Here is a 26,084-nt window from a genome sequence, read left to right as displayed (position 1 = left end):
GCTCGGCCCGCCCCGGCCCCCGCCGCCGCCGCACCTGGTGCTGGTACAGGCAGACGTTACCGAACCCGCCGGTGCCCAGCCGGTCGCGCATCTCCCAGGGCCCGCAGCCAACGCCGCCCGGCTGCCCCCGCGGCGCCGCCGCCCCGCCGGGACCCCGCTCCATCGCCGCAGCCACGCGCCGCCTGGGCTCCCGCTTTATTGCCGCGACAGCCGCGCCGCCAGCTCCGCCTCGAACGCCTGGAAGTCGCGGCGGAAGGCGCGGGCGTGCGCCGCCTCCTCGTCCCGCCCCGCCGCGCAGCGCCGCCAGTCCGAGCGCTCCGGCAGCGACAGCAGCGCCTCGCTCGCCAGCACCTCCCTGCAACACACAGAGTCACCCACCGGGCACCGGCCCCGGCCGCCACCGGCCCCGGCGGCCCCGCGGGGCGGGCAGGGGGCGTCACGCACCTGCCGAAGTGCAGCGGGAAGCGGCCGCGGATGCGGTGGAAAAGCTTCTCTCCCGTGTCCAGCTCCACGTAGAAGTAGGGCGTCCCCGGCCGCGCCACCTGCGGGGAGAGACGCGGCGGGAGGCACCGGGGAAGCGCACCGGGGAATCATAGAATCATAGAATAACCAGGCTGGAAGAGACCCACCGGATCACCGAGTCCAACCATTCCTATCAAACACTTAAACCATGTCCCTCAGCGCCTCTTCCATCCGTGCCTTAAAACCCTCCAGGGAAGGTGACTCAACCCCCTCCCTGGGCAGCCTCTGCCAGTGCCCAATGACACTTTCTGTGAAAAATTTTTTCCTAATGTCCAGCCTAAACCTCCCCTGGTGGAGCTTGAGGCCATTCCCTCTTGTCCTGTCCCCTGTCAATTGGGAGAAGAGCCCAGCACCTTCCTCTCCACAACCTCCTTTCAGGCAGTTGTAGAGAGCAATGAGGTCTCCCCTCAGCCTCCTCTTCTCCAGGCTAAACACCCCCAGCTCTCTCAGCCGCTCCTCATAAGGCCTGTTCTCCAGCCCCTTCACCAGCTTTGTTGCTCTTCTCTGGACTCACTCCAGAGCCTCAACATCCTTCTTGTGGTGAGGGGCCCAGAACTGAACACAGGATTCCAGGAGCGGTCTCACCAGTGCAGAGTCCAGAGGGAGGATAACCTCCCTGGACCTGCTGGTCACACCGTTTCTGATACAAGCCAAGATGCCATTGGCCTTCTTGGCCACCTGGGCCACTGCTGGCTCATGTTCAGTCGCTGTCAACCAACACCCCCAGGTCCCTCTCCTCCAGGCAGCTTTCCAGCCAGACTTCTCCTAGTCTGTAGCTGCTCAGGGTTGTTGTGCCCCAAGTGCAGGACCCGGCATTTGGCCTTGTTAAACCTCATCCCATTGGACTCTGCCCAGCGGTCCAGCCTGTTCAGATCCCTTTGGAGCCTCCCGACCCTCCAGCAGATCCACACTTCCACCCAGCTTAGTGTCGTCCGCAAACTTGCTATGGGTGCACTCGATGCCTTCATCCAGGTCATTGATAAAGACATTGAACAGGGCTGGACCCAGCACTGAGCCCTGGGGAACCCCACTTGTCACTGGCCTCCAGCTGGATTTCACACCAGGGAGCCACCCCGGGGAAGCGTCCCGGGGAACGAAGAACAGGAGCTGACAAGGCAGCAACCGACTGCGGTCAGCTGAAGGGACTGCCGCGGTTATTTTTTGCAGCTGCCGCTACAGGATGAATAAATGAGAGGGCCAAGCGGTCCTGATCATTCTTACCCTGAGCTAAGTCACCCCATACTAATACGCACATTTTTAGAGGAAAGAAAGTGTGTGAAGAGACTACAGATGCGTTTCTTGCCTGAGAAATCAGCCTCTAAGCTTGCCGACACAGGTATCAATAGCTGCGATGGCTTAGAAAAGGACAAGCAGACACAATGTGCTACTTCTGGCTCCTGCTGCAGATCAGATCTCTGCGTAAGCATAAGAGTCTCTTGTCAGTGCACAGGAGGCACAAGTTAGTCACTACTAACTTATTTCTCTGATTTAACAGAAAGATTCTTTGCAAAATCTTGTCCAAGGGACAAGACTAGCTCACATGCAGCACCGCTGAAAGAGGGTTGGTGTTTGGTACCAAAAGGAATGAATTCAGCAAGCCCTACACATAGCTGGAATAATTTCCAGGTAAGCAACACATCTGTTTTTCATGGGAACATCACCCCGAGAAGAATACAGTCTGGTGCATCTCCAAATCAAGTCTGCCGTGGTCTGCCTCCAACAGCTTAACCCTACCACATAAAATGACTTCAGAGGTAAACAGCAGCCTAGACAGGACAGAAGGGAAGTAAACAGCAGGTGAAATCTTGTCTCATACTTGCGTGATATCCGAGTACTCTGGGATTTCTAATAACTCAATTTGTTGTTCCTGTGCCTGAGCAATAAAGGACTCCTTAATGTCTTGGGAAGTACAGCGGTCCAGTGGGACAGGAATCACCTGAAGAGGGGGGACAACATTTCCATAAAAAAGAAGACAAGATTACACAAACCACTTGCAGAAAGCAGTCATCCCATCACTGGAGCTAGTGTGCTCCTCAGTACTGCTCTGCATCATCAAACGAGACAGGTGGGCACCTATCCATACAGGCTTAAACTTATGAGATTTATTCTGTAGGAGCTGAACAAAAAGCTGAAAACTGAAAGCTCAAAGTTCTCAGCACAGCCTTCTCCTTTCTGATCTCTGTGGTAGCCTAGGGCCGCTCTGCTACAATTACAGAACTGCCAAATACAGGAACCACCACAACAGCCCCCTAAATGATTGACATATGAGGACAAAACAAAACAAAACAAAACAAAACCACTCAACACAACTAATGCTACACTGCTGCAATAGGAAGAATTAAATGACTGCAGCAGAACCAGCACTTTGGTTTTATTTTTGTTCTGGCTGTATCTGTGGGAAGGATGACTTCTTTCCATACTCTGGTAAGGCACAGAATAAATGGGGATATCAGAAGGCGAGCTTTCCCTTTCAATTAATTTCCAGATACATGGAAGTTTATATTGTGACATGAAAACCATACCTGTAGCTGCAGGTGTTGACTCCTATAGTTTCTTTCAAACAGGACATATCTCTTTCCTTTGCTTCTGAAAAATTCCTTTAGGGCAGACTTGTACTTGGTCACTTCTTCCACCACCTCTGGAGGCAGGTCAACCACCGACTGATAGTGCCCAATAGGCAAAATCAAGACATGATCAGGTAACAAGCCACCTTTGGCCAGGGCAAGGTAGCACTAGAGTGAAACAATACACACCAGTTACCGCAAGCGAAGCTTACTAACCACGCTGTGGAAATATTCTCTGTGACTGCATTCTGAGTATCCCCCAGCCTAGTGATTTTGCCTAAGGAAGAGGAAAGTCTCCTCTGTGATGTCACTTATTACGGCATGTTTATTAGCAATTTATTAATTACTAGGGGAAATGAGAAAGAGAGAGGGACTGCTAAAGGGAAAAAAAAAAAAGAAAAATTATCTTTTGAATGCCAGAGAATGCCCCGTCTGTGAGAAAGCAGCTGAGAGAACTTCACCACCGTGGCTAGTTTCTTACTATGACAAGAAAATCTTTTTTGAAAATTGTTACCAGCTTTTAAAATAAGTCCACGGACAAACCTGTCCCTGTACAGTTTGAAGTGGATTATACTATACCAGAGTAATAATTGCAAGCAAAATGAACATAGCAACGACTGAATTAATCTCCAAGATATATTTCAAAATGTTGACTTCAAAGCTATCTTATCTTCTATTTAATCTACATATAACAAAGCTGGAACCAATCATCCCATTGAGATCTGGCATAACTCAAAAGCAGGTCCCAGTTTACATTTAGTTCATGCTGGGAAAGTTCTGCTAGATGGAAACTGAAGCACATCATGAGGGCAGGCACAGCAATAAGTGTTCTGGCACCATAATCCAGCTCTGCTCCACAGCAAAAGTGGCCCATGCTTCATATTGTAAAAGACTTCATCTATATACTTATGTCTTTTGTAGGGCACGTGCGAAGAAACTGAAAACAAAACCCAAGAGTCAGCTTCAAATAAAGTTTGGGGGGGAGGGCTAAGAATTAAAATTGGATATTGATATTTTATGGTCATATCTTAGCATGATTCTGCTGTCATGTAGCAAAGAATGTGCTACAGGTACTTACATGTGTGCCAACACTAACAACCAAGTGCTTCTCAACTTCTGGGCTGGCGAGACAGAACCAGCAGGGTCCTGTGAGTTGTGCTTTATTGGGAAAAAGAAACAGCTGTTAATACAAGGCTTATTTGTTACAACAAGGAATAAAACGAGATCTAGAAGAGCGGTTATGTTCCAGCCACCCTTCCCAGTTCATAAAGTGCTGGAGATGTCAGAAGGACACAGCTCATGGAAGCAGAACTGGCCGGAGACCTGGTGCCTCTGGGAAACTCCAGCAAGAGAGGAGGTGGTGGCAGTCACACCCTTGCTGACTACCATTCTCAGTGAGTGCTGGTCATATACCAGGTATTTTTGAAGAATGTCTTCTTATCCACTGACAGTGGGGCTCTCATAGAAACAAAAGGGAAAGCTGACACCTACATTTGCATTTTAAGCCCAGATTTCTTTAAAACAGAGGCCAACGTTTCTAAAGACATAAGCTTGCAATAAAACCATCACTGTGAAGTCACAATCCTTAAAGATTTCATTTCAATTTCTTCAAGTCAGACAAACTCTAACGATATTTACAGCACAAAAACACCGAGGTAGAAGGGCTTCCTCCCTTCCCCTTTCTTTAATACTTCATGAATTCACAGCACAGAGCAACTGATGTGATGCTTCAGGAATTCATCAGCACTGTGACCCAGCCTCTTACAGTCTCTCTGAATTGAAATATGTTGCTTTGTCAAACTCCTCATTGTCATGTTCAGAGGCTGGTTCAGAGCGTAAATGGCATCAGCCCAACACTAACCACCACAGATCCAACTAGCTTTTATGCTATATTTCTGACTTTTCTTCCACCTATTGATCGTCAGGCTTGTAGACCCTTCATTCCCCTGTATTCCAACACATCTAGTACAGTGACAGAGCAGCAGCTTGAGAAAAATGAAGCATGAGATGGTCCCATGACTCAAGGGAAGAGCTCACGAAAAAAACAACTGGCATACTTACGGGGTTTTTTGGGTTGCTTAGGTTGGGAGTTCCCGCTCTCTTTCCCATCTGAGGGACGTTTCTTTCCCTGATGCTTATTCAAATCAAAAAAAAACTGACAAGCTGCTTCTTCCTGGTTAGAAAATGAAAACCGAAGCCCATTATAACTGCATCAGAGTCACAGCACGTAGAAGAAATTTGCTTTTTTATTGAGGAGGTGTGTAGCCACCTTCAAAAAGCAGCAACAGCAAAACGCGTGACTACCCTGGAACAGAATGAATTGAGCTCTCCCAGTACTGCATCAGACTCTCCTGCCTGGATATGCAGCCATAGCCAGAGAATAAGTTTGGGGAGAGCTGCCCCAAATTGCTATGTTCGCCTGTTTAGCCTCACGCCGAGCATTCAGAATTGCCTGATTTTATGGATTATTGAAATCTCTTTTTTTCAGTTGACAGCCAGTGCCAAAAGAATGTCTTTATTTCTTAGAGATTGTAACCTCTCAACAAACTCCCAGAGAGGCTGAAACCACTTGACGTGGTGGTAACGTAAGGCAAAATGCCACTAGAAGGATTAATGCTGCAGAGGAAAGCACTAGGGACGGGGATGGTAAAAAGCGGGGCTGGTCAGCAAGCTTAGCTTGGCTCCCACACAGGAGCACAAATACAGCCTGGAACCTAGCTTGCACTGTAAGAATTGGCGTGTACAGTGGCAATGTTCACCTCATGACAAACTCTTGTGCCTGTCATGAACTGTATAGTTCAGCTCAAAGGTACAAGGGGCTTTGCTTCTCTCCAGTCTTTGATGGATGAGTCTGTTAACAGCCTCGCTGTCCAGGGCTGAGCACCACAGCAAGGCTCACCTGGGGGTGTGGAGGGTGTCACAACTGAAAGGATCCAGAAATGTCCGTCACCCTCGTGCCCACCCATGCTCCCAGCTGGAAGGAGCCAGCTCTTTGCTTCCGAGAGAAAGGCTGGAGAGCAGGGCTTGCACTTCTTCTAGGACATGCTGGTTCAGCAAAGCCTGCCTCAACTCCAGCTTCAGGCTCAGGACTCGCCCCGCCCTGCAATGATTTCACAACTTGATTTCTCTACACACCCTGAGATACACAATCACAGCTGTGCAAGTGTCTGCATGTGCAGAGTATCCCACAGTGCTGAGAGGGCAAAAAGTGCTCTGCACAGGAAAATAATGTTAGATGTACACAGATGAACACGAGACACTCATCTGGCAAAGGTGGGAATTTCAAAGCTGACACCAACAGCTCAGTGCCCACACCCTAGGAAGGAACCCTCTGTCCCCATCTTTATTATAAATCCCCTTTAAGTACTGAAAGGCTGCAATAAGGTCCCTCCAGAACATTCTGTGCTCCAGGATGAAGAACTCCAATTCTTTTAGCGTTTCTTCATAGGAGAGCTGTTCCATCCCTCTGATCATTTTTTGTGTACCTCTGAACCCGCTCCAACAGCTCCGTGACCTTCCTGTGCTGAGAACTCCAGAGCTGGACACAATACTCCAGGTGGGGTCTCACCAGAGCAGAACAAAGAGACAGTATCACCTCCTCTTAACCTGCTGGCCACACTCCTTCTGATGCGGCCCAGGACACAGCTCGCTTAAGAAGCAGCAAACTAACAAACTCCCACACAATGCATCTATACAGCTGATGTACATAGATTACACAGAACCCTGAAGTATTAATAGTCCAAGGTTAGAGCCAAACACTGTCCTAAGCTCCTTGAACACAGAGAATGAAACCAAAGCACACACACACAGGAGAGTAGGCACAGGTACCTCTGCACGCAGGGATGCTTTGGTTTTCTGTGCCTCCTCCTGTAATTTTCGGTAAGGATTTTCAGTGACGTCCTGTGGCTGTTTCACCAGCTCTGCAGGGTCCATCAAGCTCATTGGAACAATGCTGAAAGCGTAGAGATACTAGAACGAAAATAGATGACACAAATGCAAGAAGCTTTTGCCATGACTGCAACTCTGAAGAGGTCGGCTGTGATCTAATCCACCCTGAAATGCTAACATATAACTTTGCACTGCAAGAACTCAGCAAACTGGTGTTTAAGCTAAGGCAGATGTGGAAAACCCGCTCCCTGCAGCGGTTCCACACCCAGTGCAACCAGGAGGTTATGGAGGGCTTCCAAGTGGCTCACTTCTTTCACTTTAAAAAAAAGGTCTTTCTGAAAAGCAGCACTGTACTCTACTTGAAAAAGAAATTACTTCAGTCCTTGCCCGTTTCCAGCCTTTCTTTCTGTCCAGAGATCCTGGACCTTTTTTGTTACCAGGCCTGGTTCCTGGGTCTTCCTGACTAGTAACCAGTCCTTCTGTATCAATATTCTGTGAATTTCTTAAGGGGAGAAGAAAAACAGGTTAAAACCACCACTACCCAAAATAGCCCCCCTCTCCCAGAGGTTGGTTATTCTCAGTGATTTGTAAGGGCTCCTTCAGAATTCTGTTTCCTTCTCAAGCATGCCATCGGAACAGGTAATAGCAGCTGGGGAAGAGGGAGGAATGGCACCTTTCTAACCACTTTCGTTTGCAGCTGCCTTCACAGCTACATGCCATTTAACCAAGTAGAGAAGAGCAACAACACCTCCTTGCCAACCATCTTCCTTGCACTTCGGACATAATGGGCAAATGGTATCTATTACTCAAGTGAGAGAGATATCTCTGCCTCAGTCAAGCTTTTCAGTGATCAACACTGTCCTCTAGCTAGCCAAAGCTGAGCTTACTGCCCTATTACTTGCACCTGAGAAAAGAAGATTCAAGAGCATCAGTACCTTTTTCTTGCTTGTATTGCCAACATCAGCAAGTGCAATAAATCTGGTGACATGCTGTGGGCCCTCCTGTAGCACTGTGTGATTCCTGTAAAGAAGCCAAATACAATTGCACTGGCAGATGCAATATAGAAAAGGACAGTGGGAAAACCATGTCCTCCATGAACCTACTCGGACGGCACATCAGCCACATACGGTCTTTGGCCAAGAACAAGGAAGCCTGAGGACGGACTCTTGAGATCTAACAGCAAACAGCTGCACAGACCAAAAAAGACATCTCATTGCAGTCCAAATAAAGAGACAGGAGGCCAATTCACTAGTCTGAAAACAGCAAAACTTTTAAAGTGTTTCATGTGGAAAGAATAACAATCTTACCCACCATTAACACAGCAGCCGTAGTTTAATGCATATGTTGTTCTGACGCCTGCCTTATGGCACTAGTGACATTTAACACATAGTTTTGACTGAACACATCGGTCTCTTCACCACACAAGAGCTTTTCCGATGTTTTGAAAGATGCACTTTGTCGCATCTGAACAGTGTTCTGCCTAATTCAGGGGTGAAACTAACTTGGATTAGTTAGATTCCAAGATTATGTAGATTCACAGCCACAAGCTCAGACAAGTGTTGTCAGCAATGGCACAGTTTTCAAGGCAGCAGGAATTGCAGCAATACGATGTGTCTGAGAAATAATTTTGACCCTGTGTTGGGGCTGGATGACTTAATAAAATTATTTTAAAGTTGTTCTCCTGTGTTCTTTAAAAATTGAACTCTTTTTTTAGAAAAATAAACGAGATTTCACATGGTCTTACAAACCTGTAAGGTAGTCTTTCATAATATGCCTTCTCCAGGGCAGCAAAATGGTACCTGGGTTTGAGACTTGCAGCTAGATCAGATATTAACTTGGAGCCACATTTCCTGGCATCTATTTCACCCTAAAAATAAACACAAACCAAGTTTTATTTCAAAAACACGGTCAGACTGCAGTGAAAAGAAACAGCTTGATACAGAACTGCATGTTGGAAATATAGAGACTAACCAACTATAGTGGTCACTGTTCGCTGGAAAAAAAAAGATATCAAAAGCTCTTAATCTCTTATTGCCAACCAGAGTCAACTAACTTATTCCATTCTGGGCACTCACAGTTTGCATCCACTCATTTAATCAACCCAAGTTTGTTGTACTTCCTTCTTTTGCTCTTGTGAAGTCAAGGCAATAAAGAGTGAATTTGGCAAACACAAACAGATGTCAAAATTATTAACACAGGCTGTTCTGACCGCATGCTCAGAGTGTCAAAGGTTTAGTGCATGAGTCAAGTGAATAGGAAAGCTGAGGTTTCCTTGGGATGCGTAATTCTATCCCACTTCCATTCCTGAGAAGTTAGAGACCAAAAAAAAAAAAACCAACACAACCAAAGAGCAGACTTCCAGCCATTTCATTGGGTGAAGGCCCTTGTACTGTCTTTTCCCCGTCAGCCTCAGACAGAGAAGCCTACACCTGTTACCTGTCGCAGGTAAAACCATAAGGAACAAGACTCGAGCCTCGCAGGCATCTGTCACAGCCCTACACTGCAGCAGCCAGACAGGCACTAACCCACCCTCAAGAAAGCAGTTTTCCTCTCCGTGCTCCCACCTGCTGCCCTCACAGCAGGCATGGCAGAGGGAAGCCCAGCAAGTGTCTGCACTGAGGGCTGGCTGCTTTCAGCCCCAATGAAAGCAGCCAGAGTTACCCAGCATCTCAGAAAAAGAAAACCCACAGTCTCTCCAGGGAGTTTGTTCTCACCCGTGCAATTTAGTTCCTCAACCGCTTTTGCTGAAAGAGCAACTTCAGGTGACAAACAGCAAGAGACTTAATTGTTCATTCCTAGGACTTCCCGCTTTATTTGAGTGACAGGATTTCAGGGTTCCAGCACGAGGGAATCTCAGACTTATTACCGTTCTCAGGTGATAAATGTCAGAACATTCTCAGAAAATTCTTGCTGAGGGAAGCCAAGTGTGGAATGACACATGGAACTACGACAGAGAGCCCCTCTGGGAATTTTGAGACCAGTGTTTTATTTTTAAGCCACAATTTCCCTACAAATTGTTTCTCACTAGCTCCCTAGGCTGGTGGGGTTGCTTTTTGGGGGACAGATGAGGGAGGGTTCTTTAGACTTTTAGACTGAGCATCGTATCTCTTTTTTGGATGCCAGAAGATATTGTCAGGAATCAAGAAGCATATTTTTGCCACGGCTTTGCTCTCCAGGAAGGTTTCAGATCATCCGAACTCATGACTGGAAAGTCACTTCTGCTGTAGAATACTGACAACAGAAAACTGGACACAAACAAAATACGATCCTCAAAATCCAGACAGAGGAAGAACCAGACTATTTCGTACAGCTGACTGATCCCTAAGGGAAAAAAAAAAAAAACACTAAAATGCTTAAAAAGTTTTGAAGGGCGGAGAAAGAACAACTTAATGTCAAGTGGTATTGAAGATGCTCAGAGCACAGCATCCCACATTAGAGACAAACAGCACCATTTCACAGTGACTGCAGCCAACTCAATTCAGAGCAACATTTGTGATCAGAGGAAAGCTATTGACTCTGATTTGTCAGACAGGGACCGATAAAACACACTGAAATTTCACAAATCCCCTTCCCCACTGGTCCTTCTCTGAAGCTGTCTGTTCTTCACTCTCAGCCTTCTCAAGCACTCAGAGATGGCCCAATAGCCCAAACCACCACAGTGAGCAGAAAGATAATCCTTCATTAAATCCATCTGGAAACACATTCCACCAGAAAATGGAACACTTACCGTACTATTGCCAAAACTCCCCACATCTCTGGGCCAGGGGGATGTCAGCAATATATCCACGCCTTTGAAGTTTGGTGTTGATAACAAAGATGTTTTTAATTCTGCAACATCCTTTGCACTAAAACTGTAGGCAGGAGCTGGCTCCTCCTGGGACTCAGTACCACTCAGGTATGCGATCTGCAGTCCAGAAGTACCACTGTAAAGACCTCGACGGCCTGCATTAATACAGAGGTGAGTGCTTGAGATGGAGACATTGCAAGTAATCTCCTAGTCACATCATAGACAGAGAACCACATTCAGCAGCCCTGCCTTACTTCTACTGAAACTACCCTTATATACAGCTCATTTTCTATGCCCATCAACTGCAGTAAAGATGCGTTCTAGCCCAGTGGCTCAAACTCTGCCTACAGTGAAGCAGCTCTTCAGACAACCCCAAGTCTTCTCACTGCTATCTTGCTTTCCAGACATCTATCCATAGACTTCATACGGAGATTCTGCTAAGTAGAAAGAGACAACTGCAAGTGCCTTTACTTGTTATGGTTTTTGTTAGGTGGCATTCTAGAAAGAAACTAGTTCTTCCTTTTAGCTTTGCTAGAGCTTCGCTACAGCTTCGTTACATTTAAAGATGATACTTCCTCCACTACTCCAATACAGACTCGGAACATAGCAAAATCATACTTCAGGTAGGAAACCTTCCCCCATACAAAGACGGGCACACTACAGGAATATGATATTTTGCTTAGCAAGTTCAGTGTTAGAAAAAGCAGAGTTCTCTCTCATATTTTAAATAGCAGATTGTATCTGTCTTTCAACAAAGCTCAACTCCAGTCTGAACGCCAGGATATGAAATGCCACCTTAACATCCCCAGAAAATGTGAGAAGATCAGAAGCCCTTTACAAAAGCACCACCGAGCAAATGCCCATCCCTTATCACAAACCACCAGCAGCCTTACCTAAATACGTGATGTTCTCAGCTAATTCGCAGCCACTGACGTCTGGAAAATAGCTCACAGTCTCTTGGTCATTAGCACCAAGCACATAGGTTGGAATTGGCGCTGAGGAGGAAAACCACAGCCCCTCAGTCAGTTTTAGTTCCAGTACTTTAGCACAAGTTCCATCCACATTTACTAGGAATCACAGCACGTCCCATCCATTCCTACGAACCCAAACACCACTCCTTTCAGCACAGAACATGAAACCTTCCCTCAAAGCTCACTGTTTCCACAAATGCAGCAGCAGCAGACAATACCCACTGCTTTAACGATAACCCACTCCAATGCTAACATAAGATCAGTTCTGAAACGACCCAGAGCCCTAAAATCATGGGTCTTCCCAAGGGCAGTGCTAAGTAAACACTAGAGCACAGGGACACCCTGTGATTCAGTTTAAACTCATCTAAATTCGCATGGCTCTAGAAAAACTGCAGACCACTGATGGTTTTTGACTCTTCGGGTCTGATTCACTGGGTAAAAGAACTTGCTGCATGCCTTCACCTAAAATTGGTAGATATAATAATAAAGTAATGGGAAATACCAGTTTTAATTTGTCTACGGCTAAGTGATCAATAAAAACTGATTTTTCCAAAAAGCATAAGTCAAATCTTTTCAAGCTATTAACTCGAAAAAGCAATAACCAATGTCAGACACCACCTGTAGGTTTCCCTGCAAATTAGTAAGTTGGTCAACAGTTCACCCAGTCAGCAGAACCCGTGTTTTTCACCAAATAAAAAACCACCAATGGTTTCCTATTTAAGAAGGGAGAGCAGCAGCAATATAGCAGTTCTGCTGCAGTTTCTGTTAGCCTGTTGCTTGAAGTTCCAGCTTCCACAGTCAGAAGATACAGGAGATCACTTTAAATTGCAGAACAGAGTTTGAAAACCTCATGAACAGCTCAAAACCAAAATGAACTGACACAAACCTTCTTTGTAGCTGTGTGTTTTAAGTGAAGTAATATCAGAAAGCCTTATGACCTCCATGGCTGACCTCCATGCATCCCAGAGATGCATGGCCTGACAGCACCTCTGCTTTCCCTTTATTTTCATGGGACTGAATGCAAGGAGTAGAAGAACAGCACTGCTACGCACTACTGAGAAGTTGGTGTTGGAACCCAGAAGGTGGATGTGAACAAGGAATAACCAGGAATTTCTGTGAAAGAAGCACCAGGAGTAGCAGAAGAAGGGCTACACACTGACAGGTGTGCTGGCAGCCAAAGCACTGTAAACGGCTACACACAGCTCCTCAGGCTACCCAGGCTGAGAAAACACGGACTGCCCCACATGGCAGCCTGCAGGCTGAAAACCTAAGGAGGTGAAAGTAAGAACCATACGACATCTAGGCACAGAGAGAGAAGAGCAGCATCCTTGTCTCTTTCTTTTGACTGCAAACAGCACTTGTCAAAACGACCCAGATGGTGCAGGCCTTGGTACTCAAATTGTGGGCAGACCACTAGGACACACACATCTTTGTGCTCCCAAGCCAAAAGTGAGGCAGGAATGAGTTTTATTTTAAACCGAATGCAGCCTTCCCTCCTGTGTGGAGTTTTCCTACCTGAGTTTAACTGCGTTAACGCCGTTGAACTGTGACTTTGGGCACACTGAAGTGAAGCAGATCACAAAATAGCGTAATCTCCAGCATCCCAAGTGACAATGCCTTCCTTACCTTTCTTGGCCCCTGTGCGATATTCTGCCCATTCTGCCTCTGAGGTAGAGCCAAAGAAATTCCCAACGCACAAAAGCATCTAAAAAGAGCAGACAAAGCAAGAGTTGGCATTTGACCCAACACGCACAACTTTACCACTGGCGCTGCCCTGTTGCAACACGCACCACTGCAAAAGAATATTGTGGGCACAGTAAAGAGGCTCGTCTGAGTTTATTTGCATCTGGGACCAAATGTGTAAGGACAAGGCTGCGGTGTCAGCGAGGCAGAGGGCAGCTCCCCACCTGCCACTCCTCCCAGTGCTCCAGCGCAGATGGGGAGCCCCTAGGGAGCCCCCACTCCCGCACCAAGTGGACGTGGGCAGGTCCCCACACCTCCCCTTGTCCCCCACGAGCCCACCCCACAGCTCTGCTTGCACTGACCCCCGCAGCCTTACGTCAAAGTGGCCGCTCTTGGCCTGGATGGCCCGGACCCGTCCGAAGAGCGTCTCCAGCTGCCCCTCCACGTCGCCGCAGGCCAGTCTGTTGGACATGGTGTGTCAGGGCAGAGCTGGCCACGTGCCTTTCTTCTCTCTTCTCCGTCACTTTCTTCTCTCTCCCCCCTCCTCCTCCTCCTCTCCTCTCCCTTCTTCCCAGCTCCCTCTTCCTCCCCTTACCCCCTCCTTTCTCCCTCCTCATCCTTCTCCCTTTTCTTTTCCCCCTCCCACCTTATCCTCCCCTCTCCCTTATCCTCCTCCCCTCTCCCTCATCCTCTTTCCCACTCCACCCTTCTCCCTCCCTCTCTCCCCTTCTCCTCCCTCCTCATGCCTCCTATTCCTCCCCTTCCCTCCTCTTCCTCCCTCTCCATCTTCCCCCTGCCCTTCTCCCTCCTCCCTCTTTCCCCTCTCCCTCTCTCCTTCCTCCTCCCCCTCTACCATCTTCCCCCTTGCCCCCTCCCTCTCCTCTTCCCTCTATCATCTTCCCTCTCCATCTTTCCCCTGCCCCTCTCCCCGCTCTCCCTCCCCTCTCACATCCTCAGCGCGGCTCCCGCCATGTCGCTCTCGCTCCGCCCTTCCGGGGCGGCCCCAGCGCCGAGAGCCGGGAGAGGCCGCGGGGATCGTCCGGCTCCAGCCCCTCCCCCGGGCCGGGCACCCAGGGCGTCAGGGAATGGTTTGAGTTGGAAAGGACCCTGAACATCGTCTCCTTCCAACATCCTGAAGCTCTCAGGAAGTTTGGAACCACATCCCCTCAGACTGGCTCTGCTCTGTCTCTCAAATGGCGTCTTGGCTTGGATCAGACACGGCGTGGCCAGCAGGGCCAGGGAGGTTCTTCTCCCTCCGGACTCAGCACTGGTGAGGCCGCTCCTCGAATCCTGTGTTCAGTTCTGGGCCCTCACCACAAGAAGGATGTTGAGGCTCTGGAGCGAGTCCAGAGAAGAGCAACGAAGCTGGTGAGGGGGCTGGAGAACAGGCCTTATGAGGAGCGGCTGAGAGAGCTGGGGGTGTTTAGCCTGGAGAAGAGGAGGCTGAGGGGAGACCTCATTGCTCTCTACAACTGCCTGAAAGGAGGTTGTGGAGAGGAAGGTGCTGGGCTCTTCTCCCAAGTGACAGGGGACAGGACAAGAGGGAATGGCCTCAAGCTCCGCCAGGGGAGGTTTAGGCTGGACATTAGGAAAAAATTCTTCACGGAAAGGGTCATTGGGCACTGGCAGAGGCTGCCCAGGGAGGGGGTTGAATCACCTTCCCTGGAGGGGTTTAAGGGACGGGTGGACGAGGTGCTGAGGGGCATGGGTTAGTGTTTGATAGGAATGGTTGGACTCGATGATCTGGTGGGTCTCTTCCAGCCTGGTTATTCTATGATTCTCTTCAAAATACTGCCAAATGTTTCCAAAGAGAGGTGGGAATTCTTGCATGCTGTATTCTCTGCAGCACTCACAAGGTCTATGAGTACGTTGTGACATCCATCACAGAAATTATATTTTTCTTCTAGGACTTTTATATGAACATGATGCAGGGGACAACAAATACCTGTGTAAATGAAGATCCAGACACTGCAAACCAGATATCCAAACACAACTGAAGACCATGAGAATGAAGAAGACCATGAGGACAAAGAAGCCCAGAAGCGAGGCACCTGTAGTATAATCCATTTACAGTAAACATCCGTCCTATCACTGAAAAAAAAGCACCAAATAGTGGCTGGGGCCAGAAATAACAGACACAATCCTTCTCCTGGACACTAGAGGTCACATGGTTGCAATTTTTGAACAAGAGCGATTTCTTTTTGCACATACATGGAATTCTATATGGAACATGTCAAAGACACTTTGGATAGGGAAAGAATTTGTTTTCAATGGTGCCTCTGAGATAGGGAAGCAAAATCTTCTTCCCCTGGAGTACCCAAGCTCTCTGGGAGAGATGGTTTTGCTGTCCTCCTAAATTAATACATTTTAATAAATATCATCTAAATGCTTGCAGTAAGGCATGGAGGAGATGGTGGGAAGAGAACAGTGAGAAGCCATAAGGGAGGTGCTCCCAGCTTGTGGAAAGGTTGGGCCAGAGAGTGCCTGAGAAATGAGAGGAGCCCCCAGCAGCAGCCAGAAGTCCCATTGAGAGGGTGAAAGCAGCCTGAGCTTCAGCCACTAAAGTGAGGGTTGAGAACTCTCCTTTAGGAGAGATGCTGCAGCGATCCTTCATCAGGCTGTGGGCAGCAGGACTGGCAGCCTCAAAAATCACAGGTAGAGCTGCTGATAAGCTCCCAGGCTGCAACACTCCCTTCCACTTCCCCTTCCCTTTTCCCCTTCCCTTCTCCCTTCCCCTTCCCCCTCCCTCATTTCAAGCCTTGCCAGCTGGTACTGTGACTGGCCAGTGGTTCTGTGGCCGTGGGTCCAGAAGATGAAGCAAACAAAACTCTTGCTGCAGTAGGAAGAGCTCTTCCCACAGGGTGCTGGCCACATGGGCTGCTGACCTACTCTGCAGTCGAGCAGCAGATGTGGATGCTGTCCCAACCCAGAGAAAATAACGTCCCAAATTCTCTTAAACTGATTTTTCTTTATTGGGTTGTTAACATACGCACATGCAGCATTATTCATCTGCAAAGCACAGTACCCTTGATAGGATATGTGCTGCAGGAGAAGCAGATTATGGAGAGGATGGGAGCTGTGTTTGCGAGAAAATCACCTCTTTGATTCAGCAACTGCACTCAAAAAGCCTGTGGAGAGATCATCTGTACAACAGGCTGCAATGCTACCCAGGGCCTCCCTGCGATGTGCACGTGCCTGCGTTTCAGCTGCCTTCCTGGAGGGCTTGGAAAGGTAGATCAATGCTCCTGCCATTGGTTTTAGTAAGGGAGACACAAAGGAGTAGCCAGGCTTCTGGACATGGAGAGTGGGTTTGTGACTTTCAGCGGGGGAGAGCACAGAGCTGGAAGGCAGGAGGTACGTTGCCTGTCCCACTCAGTGTTGGGTTTATGTCGAGTTCCTGGGGGTCAACAACAGGCTTCAAGGTGAAGTTCTGTAAGATGGTGGCCATCAATAAGAATATCTCCATGCGTGCCAGGCCCTCTCCAGGGCATATTCGCTTCCCTGGAAGTGAAAACAGGCAATAGAGCTCAACAGGTATTGCCAAGTAGACCAGAGTTTGTATCATACCAAGCAGATGTTGCACTGCTTTATTTACTTTTAGATAGAGCCACGGCAGTGAGGTGAGTGTCAGGATTACTAAGGACGTTTGCAAGAGAAGAGTTTGTTGGAGAAAGACCCTTGGCAGTTTGGATGTGTGTGTGAAGGAAGGTCGGGAGTAGGAGAAGTCTTAAATGTGGAGAGGGCATTGGAGATGGCAAGATGAGAGAGAGAAAGGTGACGTAAAGCATGAGTAAGAAAGCAGAGGGTTCAGGATATTGATAGGGGAGTGGCTGCATGTAGACTGAAAGGTACTTGAGAAGTCTTGGGAAAAGAGGAGCTACCACAGAGAGACAGGCTGGTTAAGGATGACTTTGGGGGGTTGTGTAGGAAGGTGACAAGTATTTTAGAAAGTTTCAGTGGATCTCATTTACATCATTACATCAGCAACTCCTAGCAGGAGGTTTGAGAAGCGACCGGGCCCAAACAAGATGGGAGGTACAGCTAGGAAAGGGAGCAGCTGGGAGAAATTATCCAGAGAGCAGGGGTCCCCAAGGAAGCACCAAGTGGGACCACGCTGGGAAGACAGAGTGTGTGCTACAGGGAAAGATGAGGTAGTCCACAGAGGAGGAGGTTGGCAGAGAGCAGAAGGGAGAGAAAGCCCGTGCTTTACCTGCTGAGAAGGGCATGAAGAACTGGCTCTTCCTGAAGGTGCCATTCTCGTTCAAGAAATGTCCAGGGTTGAACTCATTTGGGTTTGGAAACTCTTTACTGTCATGGAGGACAGAGTTGAGGATGGGAAAAATAGTGGTGCCCTGAGGTAACACAAGAAGAAGAGCAGAGCATGGCGGGCAGGCGAGTTAGATCACTTAATCTGACTGACTGCTAAGTTAAGACTCAACTTCCTAGCACAGCCCTTTGGTTTCACTTTGGGAATCCTTCATTTGGGGAGGCAGCCTTAGGGAGACTCTACTAAATGTCAGGGACAGTTGTTGGCTGCTTTTCCACAATGCTCCCTGTCACTTTCAGACCATTTACCCTCACCTTCCTCTGGTCATATGGGGATACCCCACCTAATTCTTCTTCTTTCTTAGTGTTTTGTAATAATGAGCTTGTAGATGTGCTATGTTCCTTCTTTTCTGTGAGCCCCAAAAAGCAAAACCACACCAGGCTTTGGAAATTAAGCTCTTTCCCCCATGCCTGACCAATTTCTGCTACCGTGGTCATCTTCCTTCCCTCTTCCTAACCAGCTGTTGACTGTGGGAGGGACGAACACAGGATAAATAATCCAGCAGTGATGACAGAAGAACACTCTTGTGGAAGCTAAGCAGTTCCCTGGTCCTGCCTTTTAATTTTACACAGTCAGCTGAAAAATCAAAACACTGGCAGCCCGTGTGCTGCTGTTTCCCTGCTGCACATGGTCACCCGGGCAGAGCAGCAAGCGTTGCTGCAGAGAGCCAGGACAGGCCACAGGTTGCTCTAGTCCACAGTATCAGTGGCCAGCAGTGACCGCCTCAAGAAGCATCAGGTTTTGCTTGTTTTATGAATGCAAAGATAACCTCCAACACTTTGTGTCTCAGGGGCTTTCTGTGCTCAGTAACTACTGACTGACCTTGCTTCCAAGCATGTACATAGGCTCTCCTGGATGGTAGCGAGCACTTCAACAGATTTGCTGCTTTTGCCTAAGCAGTCACTGATCTGCTTTTTTTTTGTGAATCCACTGTGTTTCTGCAGATAGGGAAAGCTGCGGACTGAGTGAGCAAAGGTGTTGGGCAGAGCTACTGTTCCAGTCTTGGCCAATGGACTGGAAACACAAGACTGCAAGTGAGCTACAGAAGCCTGAGGATAAAACCACCATGAAGGGCTAATTGACAATGAGGTCAGGCCACAGCGTTTCTATCTTCTGGCTTCTAACTGATAACCAAAGACAAAATGTGCTCCCACCTTGTTATTGAACTTGAGGAAGCTTGCTCACTAACCTTGGGAATTACATACTCTCTGAAGGGAGTGTCTTTGGTCACAGCGTGAGGGAGACTCAGGGGGATGAGTGAGATGAAACGCTGGATTTCATGGAGCACTGCATCTGTGTAGGGCATTTGGGTCCGGTCAGCTACGCAAGGTCTTCGTGATCTTCCCACTACCCGGTCAATCTCTTCTTGAACTTTCTCTGTCATGAGAGGCACAAACCATAAAATGAGCAATTAAAAGCAAACCTGAAGAGGTTGTCCTAAGCTGTCTACAGATCACAGATGACAGAAGCAGTGATGTTGATGTTGATGTTGACTAGAACACAACTCCCCAGTCGCCAATGCAAGGAATGTGCTCCTAGTGACTTGGCTCAATGGGAATATTGGGAGATAAAGATGTGGGCACAGTCAGGTCCCTGGCTGTGAGGGAAGTGCAGCTGCTGCTGATGCCAGCGAAGCTGAGTGATCTCTAAGGGCCACCCTGGGGAATGATGGTGGCAAGGACTTTGCCCATTTGGGTAAAATATGAGAGAGAAGAGCTGGGACTAGAATGTGGTATTAGATACACATCCAGCCCAGGGGAATAGCCAGAGAGGAAGAGGTCACAGACTAGTACCTTGTATCTTTGGGTATTTGAGAAGTAGCAGAAGCCCATATCTTATGGTGGTGCTAGTTGTCTCAGTTCCAGCAATGAACAAATCAAAGGCGCTGGTTATCAGGTTCTTCACGTGGAAACTGGAATTGGGATGCTTTTCCTCCTAAGGAAAATATCGAGCTGTTTTTCTGGCTGAGCTAAGAAAAGTGTCCCTTTCTTGGGTCACCCAAGACCTTCCTCTTCACGTACAGCTGTTGCTTTTCTCTGCTAAGGCGCAGTAGCCATCTGGGACATTACAAGCTAACTTTGTGCAGTAAGCTCAACACCAGAGCAGCCTTCCTTCAAGTTGTGGACCCAATGGTATGTGCCTGCCTGGTCGCCCTTGCTTTGCCAACTGCTTTTCAGTGAAAGAACTGCAAAACTAGACTGCAAGCATCCCTGTGTTTTGTTGAGAAGAGATGAAGGTCTTGCTGTCCAAGTAGATGCGAGTAGTAGCTGGTGAGTGTGCATACCCAGAGCTGTAAAAACTCTAGCACAGGCAAGGTCTGGGCTATTGCTGGTGTCTTTCAGTGCACAGTCCAGCTGCCTGGGGAGGAGTTATCCCGATGTCTGTGCTACTTAGGAGAGGGAAGAGGCTCGTCATAAGTGTGATTGGGGATGAGTTGGCAGTGAGCTGGGCTGTCTCCTTACCTCATGCATTTTGTTGAGGAAGCAGTCGATAAAATCCTGAGGGCAGCTGGGATCTAGAGAGGCTTGGTGTACCTTTACCTCCTCTGATACAAAGGCTTTTAGAGCATCAAATTCTTTGAATATGTTGTTATGTGGGCCAGGCAAGTAATCCAGAATCTTCGGGAACATCTGATAGAGCTGGAAGATGAAAAAACAGGAAGGTCCCTAGCATGACCATTGTCCCATCCTTTGATATTAGCCAAGAGCCTAGAAATGCCACAACCCTCTCAGCTGAGCCAAGCAGAAGGGCTATGCAGCGGGGCAGTCTGATAGGATGGAAGGGGCTTCCTTAGTAGTTGCAGGAACCTTAGAGGTAGAGAAGATGGTTGTTCAGGATGAGGGGGAAGCTGCACTTAGCTGGAAAAGCCAGTTCTATTGATAAGGGTCCTTCTTGCTCTTGAATGAATTCCCTCCTGTGCAGCAAATCACTGAACTGAAATGGGACTTCACTGGGAGGGAGGCCTCCTGCTCCTCAGGGAGGATGTTGCCACTGTGAAACGGCTACTCAATGTACCTGTCCCCAGTAGGAGTTTATCATTTCAAAGATGTTGTTCATGTTGTTCATCAGGGCCAGGAACTTCTTGTCTTTATAGTCATATCGTTTCCCAAAGACTATGGAGCATATGATATTGGAGACTGCACAGCTCAGCACAAAGGTTGGGTCAAAAGGTTCTCCTGTGATTTCAGAAAAGTTGAAAGCTGTTGTGAGTTCAGCTAGAACGGAGTTAATTTTCACAATAAGTTAGGAGGAGACACAACCAAGGCAGCCGACCCAAACTGGCAAAAAGGGATATTTGATACCATAATGCCACGCTCACTATATAAAGGGGGCAGTTGGCACTTGGTTTGTAGCATAGATTGTGGCTACTGGGGATAACCTGATCTCCAGTTTTTAGTGGACATATCAGATTACAGCCTCTGAGTGACACACAGGGTTCTCCAAAAAGAACAGTACATGATCATGGTATTATTTACTGCTTTGTAATGGAGGGGCAGCTGATGCATGGACCAAACATACAGGAACTTCAATTCTATGCTAAAGACATGGGTTCTCTTAATATAGTTTGGGGTGGTTGTTTTTTTTCAAACATATGCTATATTAAAAATTGGCTGTACCTTTTGTTTTGTTGATCTCTTCCAGCAAGTACTCAGTTTCCCCCTGGATCCTCTCTTCAATGCTTTTCTTCCCCATTCCAAAGTTGCGCAGAGTGCTGAGAGCAAACCGCCGGACTTGTAGCCACCCCTCATTGTTGCTAAAAACAATCCCTGAAGAGGAAGAAGGGAAGGAAGAACTGGCTTGAATGTGCTGGCTGTGAGGTAAACAGAGGCTCATGGTGACAATGAATCCTGTCCCTGGGAGAGCATTGACATGGTAGCATCATAGAGTACTGTGGTTTGGAGGCAATCTCTAGAGGTCCTGTAGTTCATCTGCCTGCTTTTGGCCTTCTCCACCAAACACCCATCATTCTTGTGAACAATTCATCACTCATATCTGCACATAATTTCTCTTGCTGCAGCTGGTGACTGTTGCTGCTTGGTCTTTCACTGCCTACTGCTGAGATGAACCTGGCTCCATTTCTCTGCTACCCTCTTTGGGTGGTGGAAACCAGCAATTACAGCCTGCCCTGCCTTCCCTTCTCCAGGTGGGACACAACTGCTCTCCAGTCTCCACTTATCCATTGTACACGCCAGCCCTAATCTGCCTATCTCACTCTCAGCTCTTCCCTCCCCTTCAGAAGGAGCTTGCTTGGCCAACATACCTAATCCGTTGTTAGCTCTGTCTCCTATCGGCATGTGTCCTCTGGCAGCAAACTCATCTGCACGATCAATCAAGGCTTCTTTCACCACATCATGTCCGTGCAGCACCACCACCGGGTCAGAGCCCAAGTGCACTGTGAACACTGGTCCGTACTCTTCACTGAGCTGAATGCAAGAGAGAACATATCCTCATTCACAGGTCCCACATATTTCTCACCCGCAGGAGAAAGTAAGAAAGAAGAAGGAAGTGTCCTTACCTTCTGGAGAGTTTTAGCCAAGTTCTTTGGTTTCAGCTGCAGCACGTTACCTAGAATGGGAAAGGGAGCTGGTCCGGGAGGCATCTTTCCCTTTCCAGACCTCCCTCTCCATGCTGTGAAGGAGAGCAGGCAAGCGATGCAAACCAGGAGGACAACTGCTCCTAGGAGCTCCATTTCCTTCTGCAGCTCAGAAGGGAGTAACTTGCTGTTGCAGCCTCAGTTTTAGATATTGAAGAGCTATATTAACTCAACAATAGGTTTTTAATCACGTGGCTGAATTAGTCAATCATTTGTTAGACTGACCTGTGTTATGAAACTAGGAGTTGTCTCAGTGTAAAAAGGGTGTTGAAGACGCGCCTTATCTCAAATAAACACAGAGGCCAACAGAGGCTAAGAAATTTCTAATCTACTCATAAAACTTGCTTTCTTTTCCTAATGTTCATTGTCAAAAAGATCACGGGCACGCTCTTCTACTGAGGTGCTCTGAGAAATTCACTGTCACATACTGGGAGGTCCCAACGGCGGTGGCACCGGTAGATAGAAAGGATCCCCAGGGCTTTGGCACCGTGCTCCACTTGCCCAGTCTGGTGAGTGCCTTCTGTCTCTCCTGAGCTGTGAGGCTTCTGCAGGCAGACAGATGTCATCTAGCTGAGCAGAACATGCCGCAAGGCCAGGGAATGTGAGACTCGGTGGGAATTAGTGAGGGGGCTGGGTGAACTGAGTGCTTGGTTGGGTTGTTTGTTTTCAGTCAGAGGTGTTAGTGAAGGTCTCTGTCCCATGCAAAAGTTTCCATAGCTTCTTTATGAGTTCTTAAGTCATCCTCACTCTCCTGCATAGGCGTAATAATTTGCTTAGCTTTGCTAATTGTTATTTTTAATCTCATTTCACTTCTTAAAGATCAATACCTGATACTTTGGTGGAAAAAGTGAATTGCCAACAAGTTTGGGCTAATTGCCGATCTACTGGTCTGAACTCCTGCGTCAGCTCAGATATTGCCAGGGCAGTTCATGAAAGTTCATGTGGCTCTAGGGACTTTCAGCCGGTGAAAGGGCAGTTCATGGGAGTTTGCAGTGCTACATGAGGTCTCTCTAGTGCCAGCGTTCATGACTCTACCACCTTCCCTGTAAAGTCTACAGAGATGTTTGCCTCATCTGCCTTCACCCTCTACATGTTCTGTTTGTGGTGGTCTTGAGCCAGCTAAATTGTTGCTTACAGCTGGTCATTGTAATGCATGACAACTAGCAGCAAATGGATAAGGAAGAGGTTTTTGAGGAAGAGACCTGCGTATCTCCTCTCAGCCAGGCTGCTTTTCACTGCCTATAACAACAACCTCTTCCAAACAGTGCATTTCACTTGCCTACCGTCTCCACACGATCCAACACTACTGCCAAGTGTGTGTGTGTGTGTGTGTGCAGAAATCACAAAAGGGCATTGATCTGAAATCGTTCTCAGCACGGGCATTGCGTGGTGAATCCACAGCATTCCCAGTCTTGTTTCATGTACAGTTACTCTTCAAGTACCTGTTGAAGTATTTTGTGTCATAATAAACAAAGTATTGGTTGGTTAAAGTGTTCTGCAAGCTGTCTCTCTATAGCTCCAAAGTGCTTCATTTATTATTGTTTAACCAATTACCAGTAGGCAACACGGTCAAATGAAGCACTCAACAGTCACACAGTGGCTGTGAGATTTGTGCAGGCTGTCTTGGCGAAACATTCAGCATCTGCAGAGGTCATAGAATCATAAGGTTGGAAAAGACCTTTGAGATCATGAACTGCAACCATACCTGCCTACTACTAAATCATATCCCTAAGCACTTAGGCTACCGCCCTTTAAACCCCTCCAGGGATGGGGACTCAACCACCACCCTGGGCAGCCTGGTCCAATGACTGAAGCTTCCCTCCCTGCCAAAGTCCAGATGTTTTCCCCTGATGCCTCTCCACCGTGGCTGCCCAGTGCCCAGCCAGGCACTGGGGTATAAAGCCTCCTGACCTCCATTGTTTTCCCACAGATTTTGGATGGAGGGCTATTTCTATGATCACACATTGGCATCCTGCGCCTGGCGTTTGAAACGGCGGCACCTTTAAAAGAGCACAAGAACATTGTAACTCAGCTTCTTGCACTCATGCAGTAATGAGCAACTAGACCAGCAGTAGGGTAAGTAAGGATCTCCTGGATGGGCTAGCATGATAAGGAAAAAGGGTTTTTAAACCCTTGTGGGGCTCTACAGTAAATTTCACAGATGAACTCCTCTAAGTTTAGCGATATAGAATCATAGAATCATAGAATAGCCAGGTTGGAAGAGACCCACCAGATCATCGAGTCCAACCATTCCTATCAAATATGAATACAGAACACCCATCTCCTGGCATAAACTCAGCTCCCACCCGGTGGTTTTATTCCAAGGGGGCAAGCAGACTGTGATGGGTTCAGAGCCAGGTGAGTGAAGGTGTTAAAACTACTGGGCTGGGGCCACCTGGACACTTCAGGAATGTCTGGTTCCAGTTTGCTCCACAATTTAAAAGTGCTAGACTAAGAGCAGCTGCTTTATGGTCCTTAGCAAAAGAGAAAGATGGGTGTTGCAGATGAAGGAAGGAATAAATCATTAAGAATAATAAGAATCAAATCTTGCCCAGCTTGCAGTAAGCAAGAATGTGATTGTAACAGTTTAGTTTGTTTACCAGTTGAAAAAAGGACAGACCTGAGCTCACCAAGAGGACACACTGAGGAGACAAGATAGAGAGCATCAGAGGATTCTGAAGACACAAAGGAACTGTGATGTACGTTTGAGAGTGGGTGATATGATAATGAGCTCTAGGAATGTCAACCAATATTTCCAGAATATGTAACCAGTGTTTCTCGGAATCTATATGAATATGCATATTTAACCAGTATAACAGTCCTGTAACCAGCCTCAATGGACATACAAATTAGGCAAAATGATTCCCTGTGTGTCTGATGTCGTATTATTTATTAAAGCAATTATCTGCTTAATAATCAAATTGGCATCGATTATTTAGTTTGGCCTTTTTCACAGCATCACAGGGCAGTCTAGGACTGCATTTAGAGCTGCTCTTCCAGGGGTTTCTTGGTCCTCTTGCTTTAGCTGTTAGGGCTCAGGGTGAGTCTCTCCCTTCTGATCCCCCCCTTAGTGGCTTGTGGTTAAGAAAGCCTGCAGCACAGCTCACCTCCAGCCTGGGAGAGGAACGCTCCCTTTATGCTGAGCGCTCGGGGTACGGGAGGGTGGTGTCTAGAGGCTTTCTTAGCGCTGTATCTTTGCCCAGTGCAGAGTTATTCCCGGAATGCAGAGAAAGGGGCAGGGTTTGATGTGAAAGGTTGCCTAACAGCTTCAGTGTACCTTGTGCAAGCAGAGGGCTGTTGGTGTGACCTGGCAGTCAAAGGTGGAGTGCTGTGCCTGAACACAGAGTCTCGGCCGGCTGTTCTCCTGCTGGCCTGGACCCTCATACTGGCTAGGGCCCCATTTCCTACAGAAAAGTAGGATTGTAGCGGATCCCATCTTTAATGTGGGATGCTAAAGCCCCTCCTGCCGTCTCCTCTTTCCCTAGATACTGCGGGGAAGGCACGTGCTCTGCAGAATGACTCTGATTGTGGGGTCTCAGTACCTGGTACTCCTGAAGGCTCCAGGAAAGTCTCGGTCTCCTACGCTGGCTGTTATGCCTTTGAACAGGTGAGTGGCCCCAGGGGTTCTGCTGGAACTGCAGCTACTGCTGCTCTGGCTGTTCCGACTGGTGCGATTCTCCTGCAGAAGTGCACTATTTTCCTTCTGCTGTCACAGGTAGATTTCTGGCTTTTTTTTTTTAATCCTAGC

General features: G+C 47.8%; 3 protein-coding genes and 1 non-coding gene across 4 annotated transcripts in view; all 4 read right to left on the bottom strand.

The window, feature by feature from the left end:
- CHUK (component of inhibitor of nuclear factor kappa B kinase complex) overlaps positions 1–187 on the bottom strand; it is a 29,695-nt gene extending 29,508 nt beyond the window's left edge. The window contains exon 1 of the mRNA XM_069863648.1: positions 35–187. Within this exon, the coding sequence (XP_069719749.1) occupies positions 35–163 (129 nt within the window). The 5' untranslated portion in view covers positions 164–187. The remainder of the gene's footprint in view (positions 1–34) is intronic.
- CWF19L1 (CWF19 like cell cycle control factor 1) lies at positions 183–14,402 on the bottom strand. The gene is made up of 14 exons (XM_069863657.1): positions 14,365–14,402; positions 13,792–13,876; positions 13,359–13,437; positions 11,655–11,756; positions 10,702–10,916; positions 8,723–8,841; positions 7,910–7,994; positions 6,915–7,055; positions 5,148–5,259; positions 4,165–4,244; positions 3,045–3,254; positions 2,339–2,458; positions 445–542; positions 183–355 (listed from the first exon to the last, which is right to left on the bottom strand). Exons 1-14 carry the CDS (start codon positions 14,385–14,387, stop codon positions 196–198), a joined length of 1,629 nt encoding a protein of 542 aa, XP_069719758.1. The 5' UTR covers positions 14,388–14,402; the 3' UTR covers positions 183–195.
- On the bottom strand, positions 2,628–2,766 carry LOC138724434 (small nucleolar RNA SNORA12). The gene has a single exon (XR_011338060.1). It is a non-coding gene; the product is annotated as a small nucleolar RNA SNORA12 (small nucleolar RNA).
- Positions 14,403–16,605: 2,203 nt separating the features above from the next.
- Positions 16,606–22,479, bottom strand: LOC138724011 (cytochrome P450 2C19-like). The gene is made up of 9 exons (XM_069863652.1): positions 22,259–22,479; positions 22,004–22,166; positions 21,360–21,509; positions 20,758–20,918; positions 20,205–20,381; positions 19,536–19,677; positions 18,932–19,119; positions 17,626–17,767; positions 16,606–16,916 (listed from the first exon to the last, which is right to left on the bottom strand). Exons 1-9 carry the CDS (start codon positions 22,430–22,432, stop codon positions 16,735–16,737), a joined length of 1,479 nt encoding a protein of 492 aa, XP_069719753.1. The 5' UTR covers positions 22,433–22,479; the 3' UTR covers positions 16,606–16,734.
- Between the last annotated feature and the right edge of the window lie 3,605 nt (positions 22,480–26,084).

Source organism: Phaenicophaeus curvirostris, chromosome 9 (genome assembly GCF_032191515.1).
Source record: "Phaenicophaeus curvirostris isolate KB17595 chromosome 9, BPBGC_Pcur_1.0, whole genome shotgun sequence".
Classification (NCBI taxonomy): domain Eukaryota; kingdom Metazoa; phylum Chordata; class Aves; order Cuculiformes; family Cuculidae; genus Phaenicophaeus; species Phaenicophaeus curvirostris.
This window is presented reverse-complemented; position numbering and strand designations above follow the sequence as displayed.